Below are 23,565 nucleotides of genomic sequence, written 5' to 3'. Positions count from 1 at the left end.
GTCCAGATATTATATATGTGTACTATAACAACATAACAACATTGAAAGACATATTGGCTGGACAACAATTAAAACAAACTTAAAACAAAATGACAGGAACAATAGTGATTTTAAAACTTAACAGGTGTAAACATAGGTATATCAAGTAACATAACAATGTCACATAAATAAAAATATGCTTCTTTTGAAATCTAAAATAAATAAAACAATAACAACCATTTGCATTATTACAATCGTAAAATTTCCACATCTCCTCTTCCCTCAACAGGCTACACAAATAAAATCATCTGATGTGTCTGGACATCCAGAGCAGACATGGTGAAACCACTTCCCACATACATCACAGGATATCTGCAGAACAAAAAGATTTAGATTTATTGTACAATTTCATCTTTCATGTCGATAACACATAGCGTATGTTTTAAAAATTATTATTGCCTAAGAATGTAAAACATTTGATCTTAGGATCTATATGCAAGATGAACAGTGTTTAACAAGGTTTAATTCTAGTGTGCCTATAGTATAAAGGCAGACAGATTTCTATTGTACCCAAAATTTTTACAAGTATCATTCTTAAATTGTTATTTTGCCCCTCCCTTGTAGGATACTTTTTTCTGCACTTTCTTTAGGATTGCTATTATCATTCCTAAATATAAAAATGATGATAATGGACATGTAATAATAGGTCAAGTCAGTTAATCATCAGTTTACTTCCTCTCGTAGTTGACTGATGCAAGGCCTCACCCATAAAGATCTGTATCTTCTACAAGAGCTCCTTTGTGGCCCTTTGGGAGAAAGTCCCAGTGTGTTTATTGTTTTCTTCAAGCCATATCTGGAGATTATGTACCCTGACAACATCAGAGTTGATGTAAGCTTACTACAATACACTTTCAGACCCTACCCATCTATAACGCTTCATCACAGGCAAACATTTTTCTGTGCCAAAGCAAAAAAAATAAAAATTGCTAATCATTAGCCTTCTGTCTGTTCACTTAAAATATATCTCGCTGTCTTTCATTGTCACACTAACACAAAAGTTTCTTTCCCTGTGTGACAGGGAAGGCCATCTCCCATAACATCAGTCTCAATTAATGTCCTCATGTGGAGGTACATTTACATATGCCTGCTTCAAATGCCAAAGAAACACTTTGTAACTCCTTAGCTTGTACAGTGTGGTCCAGGAGCTACACAAAGCCTTTCCTTGCACCTCTGAATTTTTATTTCAAATGTTTCATTTGCATTCTATCATCATTGTAGCAGCAATATTATTACCTATTAACTTTTATTTTCATATAAAATATTCCTCTTAAGGTGCAAACATTTTGTAGAACACTGTGTTGAGAAATATCATTATACCCAAATTATGCTCTTATTGTCTTCTGGATCGTCCACATTTTCCTGTCCACAGATACAGCAGATATCTGTCAAGTCATCTGCAAGGGTAAAATGGTTTAAACACAGAGCTAAACATAACTTTAACTGATGTAGTTGTTATCTTTTATGAGAGCTACTTTTGTTACCCACCTGATGCCTCCAGGACAGTTTCTGCAATCTGCCAACGTAGCATATCCACATCCCCACGTCCAGCAGGAAAAACAGATGTTGTCCCATCAGTATATTCTCTACAAACTGAAAGACAAACATCAAACACATATTTCCGAACATGTATCTGTACTGAATATAGGAGTACATTTTTTCATACCTTTATGGCAAACACCCCGCAAGAGTTGGAGTCAGGTTGCAGGGGATGTGGAAGTGTGTTGCACTCCCACCTTGACACATTCATGCCTTGTTTCCTCAGAAGAGCTCTAAATAAGAGAAAGTTTTTACTAAATAAGAGAAAGTTTTTTAAATTCAAGCAGAAGGGTATGCTTGCTTTGACTAATAACCTTTAAAAAAACATATTTACCGAAAGTTCCTTGAGTTCCTTTCTAACTTTCCCAAAAATGATTATACGTCATACATATTCACTTGTGTATATGATTTAACCAATTTGTTATGTAATTTGGCTTCATGGCTCATCTTGGAGGATTTTATAAGTACAATTTCAATTTATATAATTATCCTGGCGTCAGATTTTTATTGATACAACTCCAAGAAATATGAAGCATAACAGGAGAAAGAGCATTTTTTTTCAAGGACAATTATGTGCCGTTTGTAATTGTGATGTTTGCTATTAAGAATCTTCCCTTTTCATAGACAAAAATGGCTGTAGATCACAACATTTACAATGTAATACTTTATACCACAGACAACCAGCATCCACACCTGATAAGGCATACGTAGTCGTATAAAATACTATATAATATTATTAATATAAAAATTCTCTCTTTCACTCTTCAAGGTTTGCCTGATGTAGAGCTACTGATAGCTACTGACCCAAAAATAATACAGCTTTGTTATGAAAATAAACAAATCACAAAACTGACACATGTCTTTGCATCTCTTCAGCTTCTGACTACTTTCCCCAAGTGAGTCCAGCAGAAGAGATTTCCCCTGTTTTGGATATATAATCTGGAAAGACAACAACAGATATGATTTGTTTAAAAACTGTCATCCTTGTATTGCCAAAAAACTTTGACTGAAGCAAAGGCTTTGGAGATGAAATATGTCTTTATTGATGATATGCAAACACTTACAACAGCAAACCAGTGATGGTTGTCATTAACAATACCATAAATAGTGCTGTACTCTGTTGGATCCCCCTGAAATAATTGAAACACAGTGATGTCAGTACCATGATGCCTTTTAAGTTAATTGTCAAACACTTAAAACAACAAACCTTGAAGCGTGGAAATTTCATTTGCCACACAGCTGACATGGCAAATGAGTCCATGTACAGCACTTTGTCTGCTGAGGATTTGTTGTGCTTTCTCTCCAAAAGTTTCATGTAGGCATTGATCACCTGAAAAGATGGATCTTTGCTTGTTAAATTGCACAATCATATTATTGTAATGCCCATCCATTGCAATAACATTTCTAAATTGTTTACAGAAACACTATGCGTTTCACCTCGCTCTTGAGTTCCCTTCCTGGTGCTGTACGGAAAATGTCTTGGTAAAAGAGCTTATAAGGCCCAATTTTTGAAAGAATAACAGCTGATGTCGTGCCATCCCAGGCTTTCTGGATATCTAAAATAAAAAAGAAAAGAATTAAGAGTTTTTGGATGTGAAAGTCTTACAATACACGTTCAATACACTCAGCAGGTGGAAGGGTGGAGGCTGGCTCCTCAGCAGGTGGAAGGGTGGGGGCTGGCTCCTCAGCAGGTGGAAGGGTGGAGGATGGCTCCTCAGCAGGTGGAAGGGTGGAAGCAGGTTTTTCAGCTTTTTTAATGTTCTGAGGGATAATGGGTTGTTCTTAAAAATTTGAAGCTGGTCTGTGTTAACTTTGGGGAAAAAAGCGGTTGGGGATTATAGATCTGTGCTTTTGCCGACAAGGTGAACTATATTGTAAGGTCTGGTCCAGTTTCTTTCCATTTTTCCACCCTTGCGCTGTTGGCTTCTTATGTTGAGCCGTAGAACTTTGTCTCCAACCTTGAAAGTTTGTGATTTTTTTATTTGGGCTCTTGTATTTGTTATGAGCTTTTTTCATGTTTTCTTGAACAATTTTGTAAATGGTGTCCCACCGACTCCTGCCCTGAAGGGGCATTATATATACTGAAGGAAGTATTATAAACAGGTGGATGAACTTGGTACACGAAGTGTGAATTATTGGAAATTTCTTTTACTAAAATCTAAATCATAATAGCAATTTTCTTGTCCATTCGTAATGTAATGTTTTACATAATGATAAAATACCACCAGAGATACTGCAGTGTTAATTTTAAATATCTAAAAATTTCGATCAAGAGTCAAGAATAAACGTGACCTAAAGTAATGTCTTTCCATCTACAGGGCTCTTCATGTAGAATGTAATAAAGACAGATTAAATCATGTCTCACCATCATGTTCTCTGGAACCTGACATGGCAGACGAGCCTCTGTTCCAAAGAGGAGGAAGTACGGTGAAAACTTGGTGGTGTGCTGTTTTTTTGTTCTAAGTCCAAACATCACCGCATCCAAATAGGTGTCCCAAGTGTTTGGTCGCTCACTCACAAGTTTGCAAAGTGCTCTGAAAAGAAATATCTTATCATTTTCTTGCTAAATTAATTGAAAGAAGCTGCCAGCCACACATAAATGTGAACAAATTTACCAAGCCAGTGCTGGGAGTATTCGACCTAAAGAAATTGATAACCAATTCCGTAATTCCGTGTCACAAAAAGGGGCAGGGGCACACAAAAGGGATTCCACTGCAGCTGGCCATTAACTCCAGGGCAGCACAAGATCACACCATGATAATATGAAAATTTGCAACAGCACAGAAAATAATGGCATCAACACTTGCTGGAGAGAAACGTATCAAAAGCCAATCTATGTTTCTGTACATGATGGATGACATCTGTCACTCCCAGCACACAGGCTGATTAGTACCACATTGTCAAAGAGGACAAAGTTTGTACTGGCGTAATGTTCATGCAGAATGTTGAAAAGCCTGCACTAAAGTAAAAAAAAAAAAAAAAAAACTTTGAATAATTACATATAAATTCTAAAATTGTAATTACCTTTGAATTGTCCCATTGAGCTTTTCTACCAGCCCATTGGTTTGAGGATGATAGGGAGCACAAAGGCTGCGCTCAATGTCCAGCATTTGGCAAAGCTCCCTGTTCAACTGTTAGTCAAAAACAAATAAAAGCTTTAACAGATAATTATCAAAAAGAAAACATTTTTATCACTAAATTTCTAACTTAACTGAACTGTTTTATATAGCATCACACTCCAGTCCATAACACTAAAGTATTTAGCAACACACCTCATTGACAAATTCTTTCCCCTGGTCGGTCAGGATTCGCTTTGGGCCCCCGAAGCGATAAAATAACTTTATGATACACTGTGCAACATTTGCTGCTGTTTTGGACGGCAGAGGATAGGCTTTGGACCATTTTGTGAAATAGTATTTCATGTAATTTTCATGTAATGTATTCGTTCCCAGCCTCTGTTTTAACAGCCTTTCCTATAAGGTCCATCCCAACTAGTTCAAATGGTTGACTCACCTGAAAAAGGAAAAGAAAACAGAGAATAGCACTTTTGACCAGGGATAATAAAATATCCTTCATGTCGTGTTTTGAAATGTGTGTCACTTACTTCAATTGGGATGGGTTTTGTCTCCTGCTTTATTGTCAGTGCACCTTGCTGGCATTGCACACATTGACTGACCTAAAGAACCACAATTTCTTTAAATAAAATGTTAACCATCACAAAGCTGTTATAAGCTAAAACAATACATAAATGAATACAGATACAATACATGCATTACTCAAAGAACTTGAATTTTGAAAAAACATCCCTTTTGGACATAATATAAATAAGTTCAATAATATGTTATGGGATTTAAATTTGTTTTCTGGTTTTTCTGTGTTTATAGTTTTCATAATTTGTTATTTGTGTTTTGCCCAAAATAGTATTTGTTTTGATTAAATCAAACTTATTTATGTTTCATTATGTTTATTTATTCCTTGCATTTAGTTATTGTTAGTTACATTTGCATTTATGTTTCCTATTTCCCTGCTAGTGTTGGTCCTCCTTGCTCCACTGTTCAATCTCTTTCTCCCTCAGCTCTCCCCTCACACCTGCACCTTCTTTTCTTAGTATCACTGGTCCATTGTATCAGCATTCAACCTCCAGTATTTAAGCAACTCTCCTTGATTCGATTCTCACATAACCCTCCAGTTATTCTCCATGTAACCAGTCCCTGTTTGCTCCTTGTTCTCGCTGTCATCTCCTGGTATGCAAGTTATCATTTATGGTAAAAATTCCACCAAATTACTACTTGTCGCTTCAACCCATAGCTTTGGTGTACCACACCATCTATTAACTTGACAATTACATTTTTAAAGAACAATGTACCCTGTAAAATACTGTACTATAATAATGTACCAGACACAATGGTTTCCTTGATTTATAAGAAATACATACCCACTTATCAATGTCTTTGGACATGCCTGGCCAGTAAAACCTTCTGGTTATAGCGTCTCTGGTTTTAACTATGCCACAGTGGGCACCAAAAGCACTGGCATGAAACTCCTTAAAGATTTGTTGGGCTTATTCTTTTGCAGTCACAACTTTGCAGTTTGACTGGCTGCTTCCCTTGCAGTAATATAATACTCCATCTGTCAAAATATCACAAGTTGATAATAAAAATTAAAACAAAGCTTATACATTGCTTAATTAAACAAAAATAATTAAAAACATAAGGAACTACCATTTTCAATATGAATGTATGTTAATGGGAGGTCGTGATGTGGTTAGTAATTTTCTAACCCACATACAGATTTTAAATGCCATTAATTTCTTAATTGCTTAGTGCGACAGGCTAAATACCTTGAAGTAATTATTCAATTGGTATATTATTGTGGCTAAATGGTCTTGCTGATAATTCCAATGTAGTGTAAAAAAAAAAGGAAATACGGCTATAGGTACGATACAATTCTATATACCAGAAATTACTTATCGCTATATATATTAGGTAGGGGAAAGACTAGAGGCCTTTGAAAACATATACACACCATCAACGGCAAAGTCCGCTGCCCGCCGCCTTATGGTATATTTTTGACTCTTAGAAGAGCCTACGGGGTAGCTTCCAAGGGATAGATATCTCCTAATATTGCTAAATGTTAACGGGTCCATTTTTCTACCATCTGTCTATCAGTATCTGTACCTCGATATCTGTGGGGCCTATCTATGTAGGGGACATGGGCCACGGTGTGTATTAATGAGGTGCATGCGGCGCTTGATTGTTTGTGGTTGGTGCTGAGGCAGGGGATCACGTGGATTAGGCGTGTGAGAGTAAAGGCTTGCCCTCACCTGTGGCACAGCTGAGTGAAGCTGACACCCCACTCACGTGAAAAATTCCAGCAAATAGATTAAACGGTTAGTGCTCCGTTTGTGCAGGTTTGTGCCGTTAAAACTGTCGTTTGTGCTGCTTTGGTTTCTGAGATATGAATTATAATTTCGGCCGATAATGTCGGTCATGCATGACGTCACCATCCCAAAGATAGATCTTTCTTGCTCCAAAACAAATCAAAGTGGTCTACTTTTTAGCTCCGTTTGTACTGGTTAGGCTCTTGTTTCTCCTTTCCTCTGAAAAACAGAGGGGCTATAAAAGTTTTATATTCTAATTGAGAAATGAAAAGTAATGAACTATGACTTCTAAGGTCACGCATAACAAAGTTACTGTTTGAAAATGTAATATACTGGGTACTTTCAAAGGAGAATAAACACTTTTGTTAATTTGTAAAATTAACTCTATGTTAACAATTGAACATTCTGATATCGAAAAATGCCTTTTTTCACAGCTATATGGTCAAAACAAAAGAAAATGCCGATTTCTGGTTAAGGATATTAAACAATGGCATAAAAGTATTTGCCTTTGATCTGCAGTTCTCAGAAATTTCATCCATATCATCTCCTTTATTCGCGATGTTACATGCAATAAAGCCACGAAAACATATATGTGGATCTCAGCGTATTTTATTTGCAACAACCTGGACGTGCGCGTCATATACCGTTCCCCCACTTTAACACTGGGGTAACAGTATCTGACGGGTGTTATTTGGCCATCAGGATGCGTTTCCTCACTTTAACACAGGGGGAACAGTATCTGACGGGTGAAATAAAGCCATCAGATACCGTCCCCCTACTTTAACACAGGGGGAACAGTATCTGACGGGTGAAATAAAGCCATCAGATACCGTTTCCTCACTTTATCACAGGGGGAACAGTATCTGACGGGTGTTATTTGGCCGTCAGGATGCGTTCCCCCACTTTAACACAGGGGGAACAGTATCTGACGGGTGTTATTTGGCTGTCAGGATGCGTTCCCCCACTTTAACACAGGGGGAACAGTATCTGACGGGTGTTATTTGGCTGTCAAGATGCGTTCCCCCACTTTAACACAGGGGGAACAGTATCTGATGGGTGTTATTTGGCCGTCAGGATGCGTTCCCTCACTTTAACACAGGGGGAACAGTATCTGACGGGTGAAATAAAGACATCAGATACCGTTTCCTCACTTTATCACAGGGGGAAGAGTATCTGATGGGTGTTATTTGGCCGTCAGGATGCGTTCCCTCACTTTAACACAGGGGGAACAGTATCTGATGGGTGTTATTTGGCCATCAGGATGCGTTTCCTCACTTTACGCGGCTCGACGGAACACCGGCACAGGCAAAACTCTCTCTCCATCCAGAGCCGAGGGTTGAGGTGGCTTCATAGCAGTGCACGCTCAACAGAAACCTTTCCTGGGAGTGCTGCCGTCTTCCTGGGTGATTGACAAGCAGCGCTGAGCCGGCATCCTCCGAGCCTCACGATCCAGAAGTGTGGACTGAGGCCTCAAACGGTCTGGCGTTACTCTGCCACCTCTCCTTGAGCACTGCCGTTTTGGTTTTACGGTTGCTTTTGGTTTATTTGTTTATTACTGTCGTTCCTGCGCTGTACGCGTCGCTGAACTCTCGTCATAATTGTGACGCAGACAGTGACAGTTCCCATCCTTAGTTAATCTTTTGTTGTGTGCATTGTTTACTATTTCATTATAGGTTATTTAGCTTAACTATATTTCTTTATATTTTGTTTCCTTGGTTTAGTTGTGTAATTAAAATGAATTTAGTCCACACCATAATTCCACTATGGGCATGTTTTAACCTTTTTGTTTCTTTTGTACAGGTGCTGGAGGCCTCCGGTGGCATTTTATTCTTAGGCGGTGGGTGTTTTCACGAATTTGGTTGCAGTGAGTGAGTGCAGTGTCACGGGTGTCAGTACGAGTCCTCCCTTATTTTCAGTTGTCCCTGCCGCTCGGTAAGCCCCAGCTCTGTCCTTCTATTTCCTTTCCTTGCCAATAGTGCTACTTTTAACTCATTGATTGTTTATTGATGTGATTCACACAAGTGATTGGTGTGATTCAGTCTTTTTATTGATATAATTTGATTAATTGTGAATAAAGATTTTGTTTTTCATAGACCTGCTCTTGCCCCTGGGATCATTCGAACCTGTGTTCTTAACCAAGTTTAATTAGAATTTCCTGGAGGTGAAAGTTCCCCCCAGGTAGCGTTGTCACAACCTCATTGTGTACCAAGCCACATTCGATGATATGACAAAAAGTCGGACACTCAAATAATCACTCAAAATAATCCAAATAATTTTATCAATCAAGAAATAAACAGCTCTTCAATCACGGAACTAGGACACGATGACGACAGACAGAATAGATTTTTGATGCTTTCAAATGCTGTAGTAGTGTTGGAATTTTGAGAATGTTTGATTCTGTTGTGTTTAGGAAGAGCAGGGCTCGAAAATATTTAAATTCAGTTTGGTATAGTTTTATTTGTATAGCACTAAATGGCAAGGCAATTTTATTTGTATAGCGCATTTCATACACAAGTGCAACTCAATGTGCTTTACATAGCAGGAAAATAAATAACAGAATAAAAGGATGAAAGGATAAAAAGATTTTAAAAAACATGCAAAGACACGTAAAACAAAGCAAGACAATTAAACCTTCTGTAAAATCTACTCAGCCAGAACCAGAATTAGTGCAAGATAGAATTAATAAAATGCTTTGGTAAAAAGCATAATTCAATTCAATTTTATTTATATAGCGCCAAATTACAACAATTGTCATCTCAAGGCACTTAAATAATATATTCCAATTCAAGCCAATTGGAATTCAATTAATTGTAATCATAATCCAATTCATTCATATACAATGAGATCTTTGAGATATGGTGGAGCTCGGTCATTAAGAGCTTTATATGTGAGGAGAAGAATCTTAAATTCTATTCCGAATTTAAGAGGGAGCCAATGAAGAGAAGCTAAAACTGGAGAAACATGATCTCTCCTGTTAGTTCTCATCAGAACTCTGGCTGCAGCATTTTGGATCAGCTGGAGGCTTTTCAGAGAATATGTGGGACAGCCCAATAATAAGGAATTACAGTAGTCCAATCTTGAAGTAACAAATGCATGAACTAGTTTCTCTGCATCACCCTGAGACAGGATGTTCCTGCAATATTATGAACGTGAAAGAAGGCAGTCCTAGAAACCAGTTTTATATCGGCGTCAAATTATAAATTCTGGTAAAAAATAACTCCATGGTTCCTCACTGTAGAACTAGAAGCCAAGGAAATAACATCTAGAGTAACTATATAACTAGACAATTTCTCCCTGAAGCGCTCAGGTCCAAAGAGAACAACTTCAGTTTTGTCTGAATTTAAAAGCAGACGGTTCTGAGTCATCCAGGTCTTTATGTCTTTAAGACAGGCTTGTAGTCTGACCAACCTATTGGTTTCATCTGGTTTCATAGATAAGTACAGCTGAGTATCATCAGCATAACAATGGAAATGTATGCCATGTTGTCTAATAATGTTACATAATGGAAGCATGTACAAAGTAAAAAGAATTGGTCCAAGCACAGAACCCTGAGGAACTCCATGACTTACTCCAATGTGTGAGGGAGTAAAAAGATTTATAAGAAAGAAATAAGAAAGACAGGTATTTTGGGCCCAAACCATTTAGGGATTTGTAGACCAGCAAATTAATTTTAAATTAAACTCTCTCACACAGAGGAAGCCAGTGCAAAGATCTGAGAACCGGTGTGATGTGGTCGTATTTTTTGTTTTTTTGTGAGTAGCCGTGCAGCTGCATTTTGAACACTCTGCAATTTTTGGATTGTTTTCTTCCAAAGAAAACAATCCATTGCCCATTGCAGTAGTCTAGTCTACTCGAGATAAAAGCATGGACAAGTTTTTCCAGGTATGGTTTAGATAGAAGGCCTCTAATCCTTGCTATATTTTTTAGGTAGTAAAATGCCGACTTGGTTAGTGAATTAATCTGGTTTTCAAAGTGTAAGTCAGCATCTAATATAACACCCAAGTTACCGGCATGGTTTGTAGTCTGGAGTGATAGGATTTTCAGGTAAGCACTGACCTTGATTTTTGTTTTGTTCTTGTTTAGCTGCAGGAAATTGAGGGACATCCAGTCATTTATCAGTAAGATACAGTGATAAAGGGAATCAGTTGGGCTGTAGTCATCAGGAGAGAGGGCAATGTAAATTTGAGTATCATCCGCATAGGTATGGTAGTTGACATTGTTGTCTTGCAAAAGTTTTCCTAAAGCATGTAAAGGTTAAATAAGAGAGGACCAAGGACTGAACCTTGAGGAACTCCACACCTCATGTCAACCTTCTGGGAGACAAAGTTGCCAATGGAAACAAAATAGGCTCTGTCTTGTAGGTTTGATCTAAACCAGCAAAGGACTGTATCAGACAGTCCAACCCATTTTCTAGTCTTTCTAATAGTATAAAACGTTTGACGCTATCAAATACAGCACTTAGATCCAGTAAAACGAAAACCGACATATTACCAGTGTCAGAGTTTAGGCGAATGTCATTTACCACCTTAATTAGCACCGTCTCAGTCCTGTGGTTTGGGCGAAATCCAGATTGAAAGATATCTAACAGATCATTACTATTCAGGAAGCTACTAAGTTGCTGATAGACAACCTTCTCAATGACCTTACCTATAAATGGTAGGTTTCATATTGGTCTGAAATTATTTAGTACAGACGGCTCTTGAGTGCTCTTTTTTAGAAGGGAATTAATAACAGCAGTTTTTAGGCCCTGTGGGAAAATACCAGATGAGATAAAGCAGTTGACAATCTGTAGCAAGTATTTGGACAGATGATTAAAGCACTGTTTGAGAAACTTTGTAGGCAAAGGATCTAAATAGCAGGTGGATACGTTTAATTGTAAGACAATCTTTTCAAGGGTAAATAGGTCAATGGTCTTAAATTCAGATTTCAGTGGGATAGGAAGGTAATATGTTTTGTGCAGGCTGATTTATAGAACTTCTGATTGTTTCGATTTTGTCTCTGAAAAACTTAGCAAACTCATTGCATTTACTGGTCGATAAATGTTCAGGGGGAGTTGAGACTGGGAGACTAAACATCCTATCTACAACTGAAAACAAAACACGGGCATTGTTAGAATTATTTTTTATCATATCAGAGAAGTAAGATAGTCTTGTGTTTTATAATACTAGGTTGTAATTGCACAAGGATTCTTCATAGATGTCATGGTGGATGTGGAGGCCTGATTTTCGCCATTTGCGTTCTGCTTTCCTACATTGACTTTTTTGGGCTCTTACAGGAGCTGCATTTGTCCATGGCGCTGCCGGCTTGGGGGACATCAGCTTTTCCTTGACTGAACTATTTTATTACTGATATCCATGATGTTTGAGTTAAAGTCATTTAAAGGTTGGTCCACAAAGGTTGACATAGAGGGAGGGCTCAGCAAGATAGCCTAAATAAACATTTCAGTTGTCTTCTCATCAAAGTGCCGTTTTTAACTATTGCACCATTAGCAGGAGTCTGAGGAGCAGTCGAGATATGAAAGAACACAGAGAAATGATCAGTAAGTGCAGCATCAACTACAGATACACTAGAAATATCAACACTCTTTGTGATAACTGGAGGTAATCTTAACACGAATCAGGTTGCTTGAACAGGAGCTAGTATTAAGGTGACTAAGTTGTCTTTGGCTATTTAATATGACGATTATGAAGATTTGTGACACAGCATGGTTTTCGGGATGTCAGACAGAGGATACAAGGGAGTAAAAGATAGACTGGAGGTGTCTGGGAGTTGTTGGTCTATCCCTCACACACATATTGAAACACTGGCCGCATTGGCCGTCACATAAGGACAACTTTTCTAGGCCATCAGATAGACACAACAGAGTATCAGAGAAAATGGATGACACCCGCTTGCAATCGCAGTTGTTGTCCATTTCGTTTGCTCTTATTTTGTCTTCTGACCTTGGCTTGTGGATAGCGAGATGCTGGAGCCCATATATTATGTTTGCATCAAGCAGACCCTCCAGTTTGGATGTATCCCATCTGATTTAAAGCGGCTACTACAGATCAATACAGAACAATCACAACGAATCTCAAGGCACTTTTAAGGTTCATTAAATTCTCGTTGATTAGTTGAACTGGTTGATTAATCATCTACAGATGGTTGAAATGACACATCTAATCAGCTTTTAAAAGAATATAAGTGATAAATGAGATCTGCTCAAAGACGTTTGTGAACAAGGACAACACAATACAGGTGTGACATGTAGACTATAACTACTCAACCTTTGGTGTGATAGTGACCTTTGCGACTTAAATCATATAAGATTATTGTTCTTTTGTCATAGTGAGAGCAAAGGAGGATGAAAAAAAAAATCAGAAGAGTTAGTGTTTTCATTCTAATGAAAATTTTAATGAAAATTTTGGATGAGGACACCAGACTTGGAAGAAGATATGCTCTATGAATCATCTAATTTGTTTTACATCATGTAATCCTTTCCTTACCTTTGTATCAGATCCTTTTTAGATAAGCTGTCCTCTTAAATAAATGTGATTTTTATTGCATGTTGTTCTTTTATTAATTTTAGGCAACCTTTTAGGCAACATTTGCAATATGGATACAATTCTGTGTCACCAAGAAAGTTAGGCATAGAGTTTGTTATGAATCAGAAAATGTGATCATATATTTCTTAATTAATCTAGTTATAGATTATTTTTCTACATTTCCAAAACCAAATGATTTAAATGCAAAAATTGTATATTTCACTTAGCATATTTCAAATGAACCCGTTTTAAAGTTATATTTAGATTAGACATGTTTGTTGTTTTACTTACAGAATCCAACTGACAATACGCTTTTTAAGATGTACATGCTATTTGAGAATGATTCAGATAAACACAAATGCAAAAATCAATAAAATATGTTTAAGAACAAATATACCATACCACTTTGCATAATGCTGTGTTCATGCAATATTTCCATATACCTATGTAGAAAGTTTGCTTAGATATGACAACCAAACCAACTGTAAGACTACTGCCTTACAATTTCTGAACAGAAATAATAATATTGTTGTGATATTGTTAAAGCATTTTAACGCCTTGCCTGTAGGGTTTGATCAACAGTATGATGTCAAAATGTGTAAATTACAAAACTCAGTATGGCTATATCTGGAAGCACGTGAAGGCAACAGAAAGCTCCTCCCACATCCGGTGAAAAACCGCTATCTGTCAGTGAAAAAAACAGCTCGAGCTGGAATCTGCTCACGGATCCAGGTATTAATACAGCTATTGTTCAATAAGCGGATCATTTCCGTGGTTTATAACCTCTCCGGAAACATAGAGACAACATGTTTGGACGGACATAACTTTACGAGGACTGCTGATGCCTCCTCAGCCGGCTGAAGGACAGAGCAGGGCTAATAGACACAGATGGATAGGCCGGGCAGGCTGATACTAGTGTCCGAGCTCCGTGTCAGAAACGCCGTGTACGATGTGAGCCTGAGCCGATCCCTACTCATCTGGAAGAGACTGGCCCCCTGCCCGGTGTACCACCCGTTTAGACCCAGTAAGACCCGGATGATGCGTTTGCCTTTTCATGTTCCATGTATCGTTAAATCTTTATGACATTCGTTCTTTTGTATGTTCCCGTGTGATAAATGAGAAATCTGACACTGTAACAACATGTTGGAGGATATATAGATAATATGCATTGTTTTTGCCTGTAGATAAAGAAGAAATAACATACAGAGGCACAGTACAGTTGAAACTAGAGTAAGATATTATAAATAGCTGGTTACATAACGCACAAGATCTAGTCTGTCGCTATTTGTAGAGGTGACACGCCGAGGATGCCAGCAGGGGAGGTACGATACAAACCTGACCCCATACATTTTCTGTGGTATTTTAGGAAAGGATATTTGAAGGAATAAACGGTATAATTTCACAGCCCAAACAGCAGGGATGAAAGAAGCAGTTGCACATATACACATCCTTTTTAATTGGTGATGTGTTGTGTCCATCTGAATAATGGTCTAGCTGAATTTTGGTCACCAGAGCAAACACCTGGGCTTTTGGCTGCTGCTCTTACATCACCGCTTAGTTTCTGGAAACAGTGCAGAGAGTGGAGTAAAGGTGAAGGCAGACAGCTTGAACAATGCGCCAAGACTCCCTTTAAAGCTGCTGTGAGCTGTAGATTCATCTGATAATCCTCTGTAGATTAATCAGTGCTGACCCTTTATCTCGTTACTGATTGCTTTGGTTTTCGTCTGTGCAGTTACTCAGTTATTGTTATTGTGACTGTAATCAATATTCTTTATTATTTATGTTAGCTCTGTGATAGCATATTACAGCTTGATTCTTTTCACGTTTTAGCTAACTGTTTAGTTGGGGGTTAAATCTCAGTCTGTTATCGGATCAGTGGTTGATTTCCTTCAGTCTCCTGTTTTGTCCAGCCAGCAGTCCCAAACCGCAGCATTTAAAAGTTCCACAATAGATGTTTGAATAGAATAATAAGATCATACAAGCTGTGTTGTTGTATAGCTTGAAAATATATAAAATCTTCAGGTGTGTCAGCATTTATGTTTACAAAAATAATTCTTCAATCTGACTGAAATAATTTGGATTAGAGATTCTAATGTTTACATGACACCTGATAGATCGATCTGATAAGAAGTGGAAAATGCAACAAAAGAAATTAATTTTTTTTTTAATTCTGTTGAAAAAGAGGAGCACAGCAGAGACTATTTTTATGTTTTTGCTGCTCCTTCTAAATAATTGTCAAACTCAGTAGCACACTAGCCAACTTCTGCTGTTTTAAAATGGAAAGTGGATCTTTACAGCTCTTCAGTTCTCAAAGAAAATAGTCTGAGTTATGGACCATTTTTGCTTCCATGTTTCTACCAATGGGGAAACTCTTTGTGTCACGTTACCCCACATGGTTGGATCATGTGGAGTGAGAATATACTTATTTTTAAACCTAGACCTTATTTCTGGCATGAAATATGTTCATCTACTCACGAGAGCAGTTTGGTGAAAGTCGGCGTCCTTCGGAAGATATTTAGATTCATATACTTCATATATTCATGTACTCTCTTGTACTCTTCATATGAACAATTCTTAGCTAGTGGTTGTCATCTGTCTACCACGTCACAAGTGGTCCTCACTCAAATAAACAGAATCACTCAGTCTGTCAATTGGAGCCACTATTGTTGACTGCCATCATACTTTAAACCTGCCTGTACCTGGGTTATTTTATTTTGGACATTTTTTAGTTTTAACATTTGTGTTTTGGCCACAAAACCAGGACACCACCGAGAGAGATTCTATTGTAAACTCACGAGACTCCAGCTGCCTTGGAGAGCGAAAACATTTTACTCAGAAATCCTAATTGAACAGGTTCATTAGATCTCCAAATTGAGAAAGAAAAGTTCATTTCCCCAGTTTTTCCTCAGGCCAGCAGCCTGTTTGAGTCCCATCATCAGAAATTCAGAGATATGATTAACACATAACCCCGCCTTTCGCCCAATGACTGCTGGGATAGGCTCCAGCCCACCCGCTACCCGATTAACGGATTGACGGTATAGAAAATGGATGGATGGATGGATTAACACATATGGACTGGAGTTTTACAGTCAGTGGGGTTTCATGGCACTGTAAAGAATCGGAATAATGGCTAAATTAGAATAAGACAGAGTTATTAAATCATAGTTTGACTAAAAATTGGACCGGGTTACTCGCAGTCGGATTAAGACCCCGAGATAACTCGGTTGATAGTCACACTAAACGTGCATGTTGACAGTGAAGCACGTGGTGAATTGGATTTTGCGTTCTGCCCATGCTCTTACATTTTTTTTCCCGGGGTCGTGACCCGGAAGTCAAAGGAGATGATATTACAGTTGTTGTTGTTTCTGTCAGAAAGAAAGAAACAACGCGGTGGGGAACGCGCCGTTGTGCATCGCGTTTGTGCCATAACCATGCTCATCACAAACTAAATGTAGAGGACTGTAGCTTCATCTTGCTCTTTGTTCACCATCTTTCTTGACTGCCTGAGTTTGTTCCTGTTGTTGTTGTTGGTGGTGGTGAAGACGTGAACCGGAAGTGGCTTTATTAGCGATAGTTGAAATGGGTACAGCGCCACCTATCGTACCGGGGTATGACATGCTTTGTGCCAATGATTCCATTTATTTACCGCCATTTATACTTGGATAATTGCCCTTGCTCAAATAAGGAGCATAATCCAACTATAGCTACAATCGAATTAATCTCATCATGTAGCCCCACTAAGTGTAACAGGTTGCTGGATAACCTGTTTGTAATGCTGTCCACATAACAGGGTCTGTTGTTGACTCATGAATAAACTGCATGTTTTCTTTTTTAACTATACTGGTCATCTTTATGTTGTCCAAATGCAGAAGCACTGGCACACTGTTTACCAGTAAGCTCCTACACAAATCATTTATAATTAATCATTAAGGGCAGTATTGGTCTGATTATAATTCAAATCCCAGCAGAGTTTTTTTTTCCAAATCTTATATTGGAAAACTGGCAAATATTTTGGCTAGTGTCTTTTATGGCCAGTGATTCTTACAGAAGAGCACATCAGAGTTGCTGGCCTGCAGAATATCCTGTGTGGGGGGGTTGTGTGCTGGCAGGGACACAGCTCAATAATTAGGCTTTTTTACACAACATTGGGAGGCAGATAGTGGTATGTTAGACTTCTTCACACATTTGGGGGGGATTTCATTGCAGACTAAAGTCTGCACTTTGGGACTTCTTAACTTGTACCTGTCTCATGAGAGTGAAATTCTTGAAATCTTGAATATTGTATCTTCATACTGTTCTTTTTGTTGCATTAGACCTGTAGCTGCACTTGAACTGCACTGCTGCTTCCATTTGTACATGTGGTTATTATTGTTGGGTTTGCTCCAGAATTCACTACATCTGATATGTCAAGGAAAACAAAAGTTGTGTCATCAACTTTGAATAAATGTATTTTTTCTTGTTAAATCCCAGATTTTATCCTATTAAAGGAGAACCTAGACCTTATTTCTGGCATGAAATACGGCGTATATCCATATAACAGAGTTAATGGGGCAGGGGCGATGCAGCCTCTAAATAAGGCATTATCTGTCTTTATTTCACCAATTCTTTAAGAAGAATGAATGAACAAACGTGTTCTATAGCTCTGTTAGCTCATAGGTGCTGTTATGTGGCTACTTGTGGCTATAGGAGAGCTAACGGAGGGATTTCTACACAGGCACTCTACTGGGACCACTTCATCCACACGCGCATCCAAACGCTCAAACCTAGCCAATGGCAGCATATTTGTTTTTAGCATTGGCGCTGTGATTCTTGAGTTCATATGCTGAAGCAGGACTTTCAGTATTTATATGAGTAATTTGTGAAAAATAAGGTTTCAATCATAGTAGGATATAGTTGTTATTCCCCTCCATTTAATTCAGTAGTTCAGTGTTGTGCTTCTGGTCCATTCATCTGTCAGGAGTGACCTCAGGTGCGTTCAAGAAATGCAAAGGGTATATTCAAAGCAGCAGTGCTTGAAAGACAGTTTCAGAGTTCAGTGTTTCAGACTTACTGCAGGCTCAGAAAATGACATCATTCACACAGCTGAATGTTTGAGAAGAAGCGTGGTTCAATGTAGGCTTTGTAGTTCTTTTTTTTTTTTTTTTAATCAAGTCCAAGGCATGTAGTTCTACTTTTAATCCGTGAGTCAAATATTGTCAGACTTGGTTGATCACCTTCAGCATATCTAATTCTTTTGTTAAACAAATAAAAATATAAAATACCCTGTCGGTACGGGCTTATTCCATCAGCCCCACCCCCTTCTCTCCCTTCACGCTGCCACCATGTACTGTCTCCGCAGTCTGATGTGTGATGTGTGAGGGGTCCAGGCTGTGTGGATTCTGACAGTCGTGACTTTTCCCAGGACAAGCTGGGACCCTGTTTATTAGAAGATCTTAAAATTTCTGTACTTTTAGGTGACAGAAGGAGAAATGTGACCCAGTCAAAACACAGAGAGTTGCACTCAAAAAGATCTTTAAATAAAGTAAACATACCTTGTGTGCCACAGACTGCACCCAAACACAAGGGGGCAAATAATACCTCTAAAACACTTAAGTTGGCTTTATTAAATGTTAGGTCTTTAGCTGGGAAAACATTCTTAATTAATGATTTTATCACTGAGCACACCCTGGATTTTATGTTTTTAACTGAAAGTTGGTTGGAACAAAATAACAGTGCTGCTGTTCTTATTGAGTCAACCCCTCCTGGTTACAGTTTTATCAGCGAGGCCAGAGTGAGCAGGAGAGGAGGAGGGGTCGCAGTCTTATTCAATGAATCCTTTCAATGTAAGCAGTTATCTCCTGGAAGTTTTCAGTCCTTTGAATATATGGCTATACAGCTGAAGGCCTCACCCAGAGTCCTGTTTCTGAATATTTACAGGCCCCCTAAATACTGTGCAGATTTTTCTGAAGACCTCAGTGAACTGCTGTCTATGATCTGTGTTGATTTTGACTGTATAATTATTGTTGGTGATTTTAACATCCATATGGACAATCCTCAAGACAGAGGGACTAAAGACCTGAGTAACACTCTGGACAACTTTGGGCTGACTCAGCATATAACAGAGCCCACACACAATAGGGGGCACACTCTAGACTTAGTGACCTCCAAGGGTCTAAGCATTTCAAAGATTACTGTGTCTGATGTGGGCCTGTCTGACCATTCCTGTGTTTTCTTTGAGAGTACGATTTCAGTGCACACAAATGTCTCAACAGCAGTGATCTCAAAACGGTGTATAACTGAAAACAGTAGTAAGATCTTTAACCAGGTTTTCTCTTTAACACCTGCCCTGTCCGGGGGTTCAGTCAGTGAGCTCGTCAGTAGCTTTAATACTAAAATGTTAAATGTTATGGATACTATTGCTCCCATTAAGGTGAAGGTTATCTCTGGAAGGAAGAAGTCTCCATGGCGAAATTCCACACTGGTGAAAAATGGGAAAAGAGAGTGTCGGAAAGCTGAGCGCAGATGGAGAAAAACAAATCTCCAGGTTCATTATGACATCTATAAAGAGAAACTTCACTCTTATAATTTACAACTGAGGAATGCAAGGAAATCCTACTTCTCTGACATCATCACCAAAAACAGTCATAATGCTCGGGCCTTATTTGCTACAGTTGACAGGCTAACAAACCCTCCTGTGTCAGTGGCAAATGAACTCCATTCCACCATGGCCTGCAATGACTTTGCCAAATTCTTCATAGACAAAGTCCAAAATATTAGACAAGCAGTTGGTACATCAGCAGCAGGTTCAGCATATGTACTGTGTCCACCGAAAACCGGTTTAAACACCATGACACTATTTCAACCCATTAACAGTAAAGACCTGGAGGACATCTTACGTCACCTGAAGTCCTCCTCTTGCTGTTTAGACATCCTACCAACAGGTTTTTTCAAAGGGGTCTCAAAGACTTTGGAGTCAGACCTGTTATTGATTGTGAACCTGTCCTTAACGTCAGGTGTGTTTCCAGAGCCACTAAAAACAGCTGTAATTAAACCCCTGCTGAAAAAGGACAATCTTGATAAGACGCAAATGAACAACTACAGGCCCATCTCAAATCTCCCATTTTTAAGGAAGATCATTGAAAAAGCGGTTTTTCAACAGCTTAATTACTTTTTAACACAAAATAACTGCTATGATACCTTCCAGTCAGGCTTTAGACAGCACCACAGCACTGAGACTGCTCTGACCAAAGTGTTTAATGACATATGTCTGAATACAGACAGTGGAAAAATGTCAGTCTTAGTTTTACTGGATCTCAGTGCTGCCTTTGATACAGTTGACCACAATATATTACTCAAACAACTGGAGAACTGGGCTGGTCTTTCCGGAACTGTACTAAACTGGTTCAAAACATACTTAGAGAACAGGAAGTACTTTGTGTCAATAGGTAACTTTACATCTGAGCAGACAAGAATCACATGTGGAGTTCCCCAAGGTTCCATCCTGGGACCTCTTCTGTTTAACATCTACATGCTCCCACTGGCACAGATTATAAAAAACAACAAAATAAATTACCATAGCTATGCAGATGACACACAGATGTATATAACAATGTCACCAGGAGACAGAGGGCCTGTACAGGAGATGCATTGAGGAGATTAATGACTGGATGTGCCACAACTTCCTCCAGCTAAACAAAAACAAAACTGAGGTAATTGTCTTTGGAGCCAAAGATAAACGATTGAAAGTCACCACAGAGCTTCAATCTATAAATCTAAAAACGACCAACCAGGCCAGAAATCTGGGTGTAGTGATGGACTCAGACCTAAATTTGGACAAACACATTAAGGCATTAACAAAGTCAGCCTACTATCACCTTAAGAATATATCAAGGCTAAAAGATCTGATGTCTCAGCAGGACCTGGAAAAACTAGTCCATGCATTCATCTTTAGTAGGCTTGATTATTGTAATAGCATCTTTACAGGTCTGCCTAAAAAGTCAGTTAGACAACTGCAGCTCATCCAGAACTTAGCTGCTCGAGTCCTCACTAAGACCAAAAAAGTGGAGCACATCAGTCCAGCTCTGAAGTCTTTACACTGGCTGCCTGTCCATCAGAGGATAGACTTTAAAGTTCTGATGCTGGTCTATAAAGTTCTGAATGGTCAAGGACCAAAATATTTCAGTGACCTCCTGACCCACTATGAACCTTCCAGACCCCTCAGGTCATCTGGATCCGGTTTTTTATCAGTTCCCAGAGTCAAAACCAGACATGGAGAAGCTGCATTCAGCTTCTATGCTCCACATGTCTGGAACAAACTCCCAGAAAGCCTCAGATCAGCTGAAACACTCAGTGTATTTAAGTCCAGGTTGAAGACACATCTATTTTCAGCTGCATTTGAATAAGCTTGAGTTTCAAAACGGAATCATGTTTTAACTCCTGATTTTATCTTTCATATATATAATTTTTTCTGATTTTATCTATTGTTCTTATTTCCTTCTTTTGTTTAAATTTTAAATCATGCTTTTTATTTCTTCTGTTTTAATGTCTCTGTGAAGCACTTTGAATCACCTTGTTGTTGAATTGTGCTATACAAATAAACTTGCCTTGCCTTGCCTTACAGAGCTAACTGTTGTCACATTGCATAAACTTAGAAACAATTACACAGTAAATGTGTGTCATAATCGAAGTAAAAGGTGGTCCAACAAAATATTAGTGTGACTTTTCTTTAGACCAAGCAGTATATATTAGTATGAGCACTAACTAGATTTAGATGTAGGTAGGGCTGGGCAATATGGGAAAAAGTTCTAGCATCCACTTGAAGCCCTTGTTTTCTACTGTGCTTATTGGTAGCATGTCTTTTGCAATACAATACGCCACTGCATTTTTAATATGTCCTACATTTTTTGTCATAGTTGTCGCTGGATAAAGCAGACTCTGTGGTCTTCTGTTGCTGCTGCACAAGGCGTTGTTATTGGGGAGATTAGCGCTTGTTTGTTACTTGCTTGTTTGGCTGTGTTTGTAAAAGTTTGCATTCTCCGTGCTCAAAAGGGTGGCACTGCTTCAGGTGATGAAACAGATTAGCAGTATTCCCTGTCTTTGTCAGAACATGTGCTTGACATAATTTGCAGTGCACACTTCTCAAAAAATACCTCCGCACCACCGAACTTTTCGGGCCTTCTTATCAACAATGTCATCTCTTACGCCTTGGGCTGTGTCCGCCGTCATTTCTTCCGAGGGAACACTCATTTTCTTCTTTTATGCGGTTGCAGCAGCACAAACAAACACGCCACGACTAGCTGCTGGCATGGCTCTATTTCATACACGTGATTGGTTCCGTGCAGCGCAACTTTCGTTGTCATTGGCTATTCGTATTGCTTATAAAAGGTGAACGTAATCTATCGAAAAGAATATGGACCATGTTTCATATCTCTATCGAGGAAAGTTATTCCAGTTTGTGGCAACACAGACTACTGTAACTGTAATAAGTCCTCTTGCCATGGCATATTTACACACAATACTGCTTCACTCATATTTAATTCCCCCCATGAAAGGAAAATGTCAAGTTTGCTCATGTAGCACATGCAAAAATCAGTTTTCTGCCAGATGTTGTATGCTGTTTTCTCATTTTCTTTGCCAGTCTCAGTCTGTATAAAAAGTTCCACCGTTGCTGCTGCCAACTCGAGCTTTGGGGTCTGACTGCAGACCTGTGCAGACAACATGGGGTCTGTGTTGATCTGACAAAGAATCACAAACAAAGCTTTAAAGAATGCAAAGCAGGTCTATGTTGGTTTGCCGAGTTCCTTTTACATCATATGAGAACATATCATTTGTTCTAAATGATAGAACCATAATTTTAGCATTTCCAAGTAATGTTGTACAATAAGCAGTTGCTGTTAAGCAAATTTGAATACACAGTGATGCTTCTTTTTTGTTGTAGATTTGGTTTTGTTTTGTTTTTTGGAGAACTGTTTCCTCCTTTGATGGACATTGTGCTTGTTCAATGGTTTGCATACAGACTGATGAAAGGACATGTCAAACAATTCCAGTGTTTTTTGTTCAAGCTTTTAGGTAATGTCGCCTTGGCTGGGTGCTGTGTTCCAGTTACAT

General features: G+C 38.6%; 1 protein-coding gene across 2 annotated transcripts in view; it reads left to right on the top strand.

Moving 5' to 3' along the window:
- Positions 1-23,565, top strand: part of LOC140307547 (ceramide kinase-like) — a 71,274-nt gene that overhangs the window by 38,317 nt on the left and 9,392 nt on the right. Inside the window, exon 2 of one of the 2 annotated variants that reach the window (XM_072386486.1) lies at positions 14,183-14,503. In XM_072386486.1, the coding sequence (XP_072242587.1) occupies positions 14,368-14,503 (136 nt within the window). In that variant the 5' untranslated portion in view covers positions 14,183-14,367. Of the gene's footprint in view, positions 1-14,155; positions 14,504-23,565 lie in introns of those variants that run through there. The other variant, XM_072386485.1, reaches the window with a different exon arrangement.

The sequence above is a fragment of the Leuresthes tenuis genome, unplaced genomic scaffold (genome assembly GCF_036924035.1).
Source record: "Leuresthes tenuis unplaced genomic scaffold, fLeuTen1.0.hap1 SCAF_5, whole genome shotgun sequence".
NCBI lineage: Eukaryota > Metazoa > Chordata > Actinopteri > Atheriniformes > Atherinopsidae > Leuresthes > Leuresthes tenuis.
Note: the sequence above shows the minus strand (reverse complement) of the source record. Positions and strands in the feature narration are given on the sequence as shown.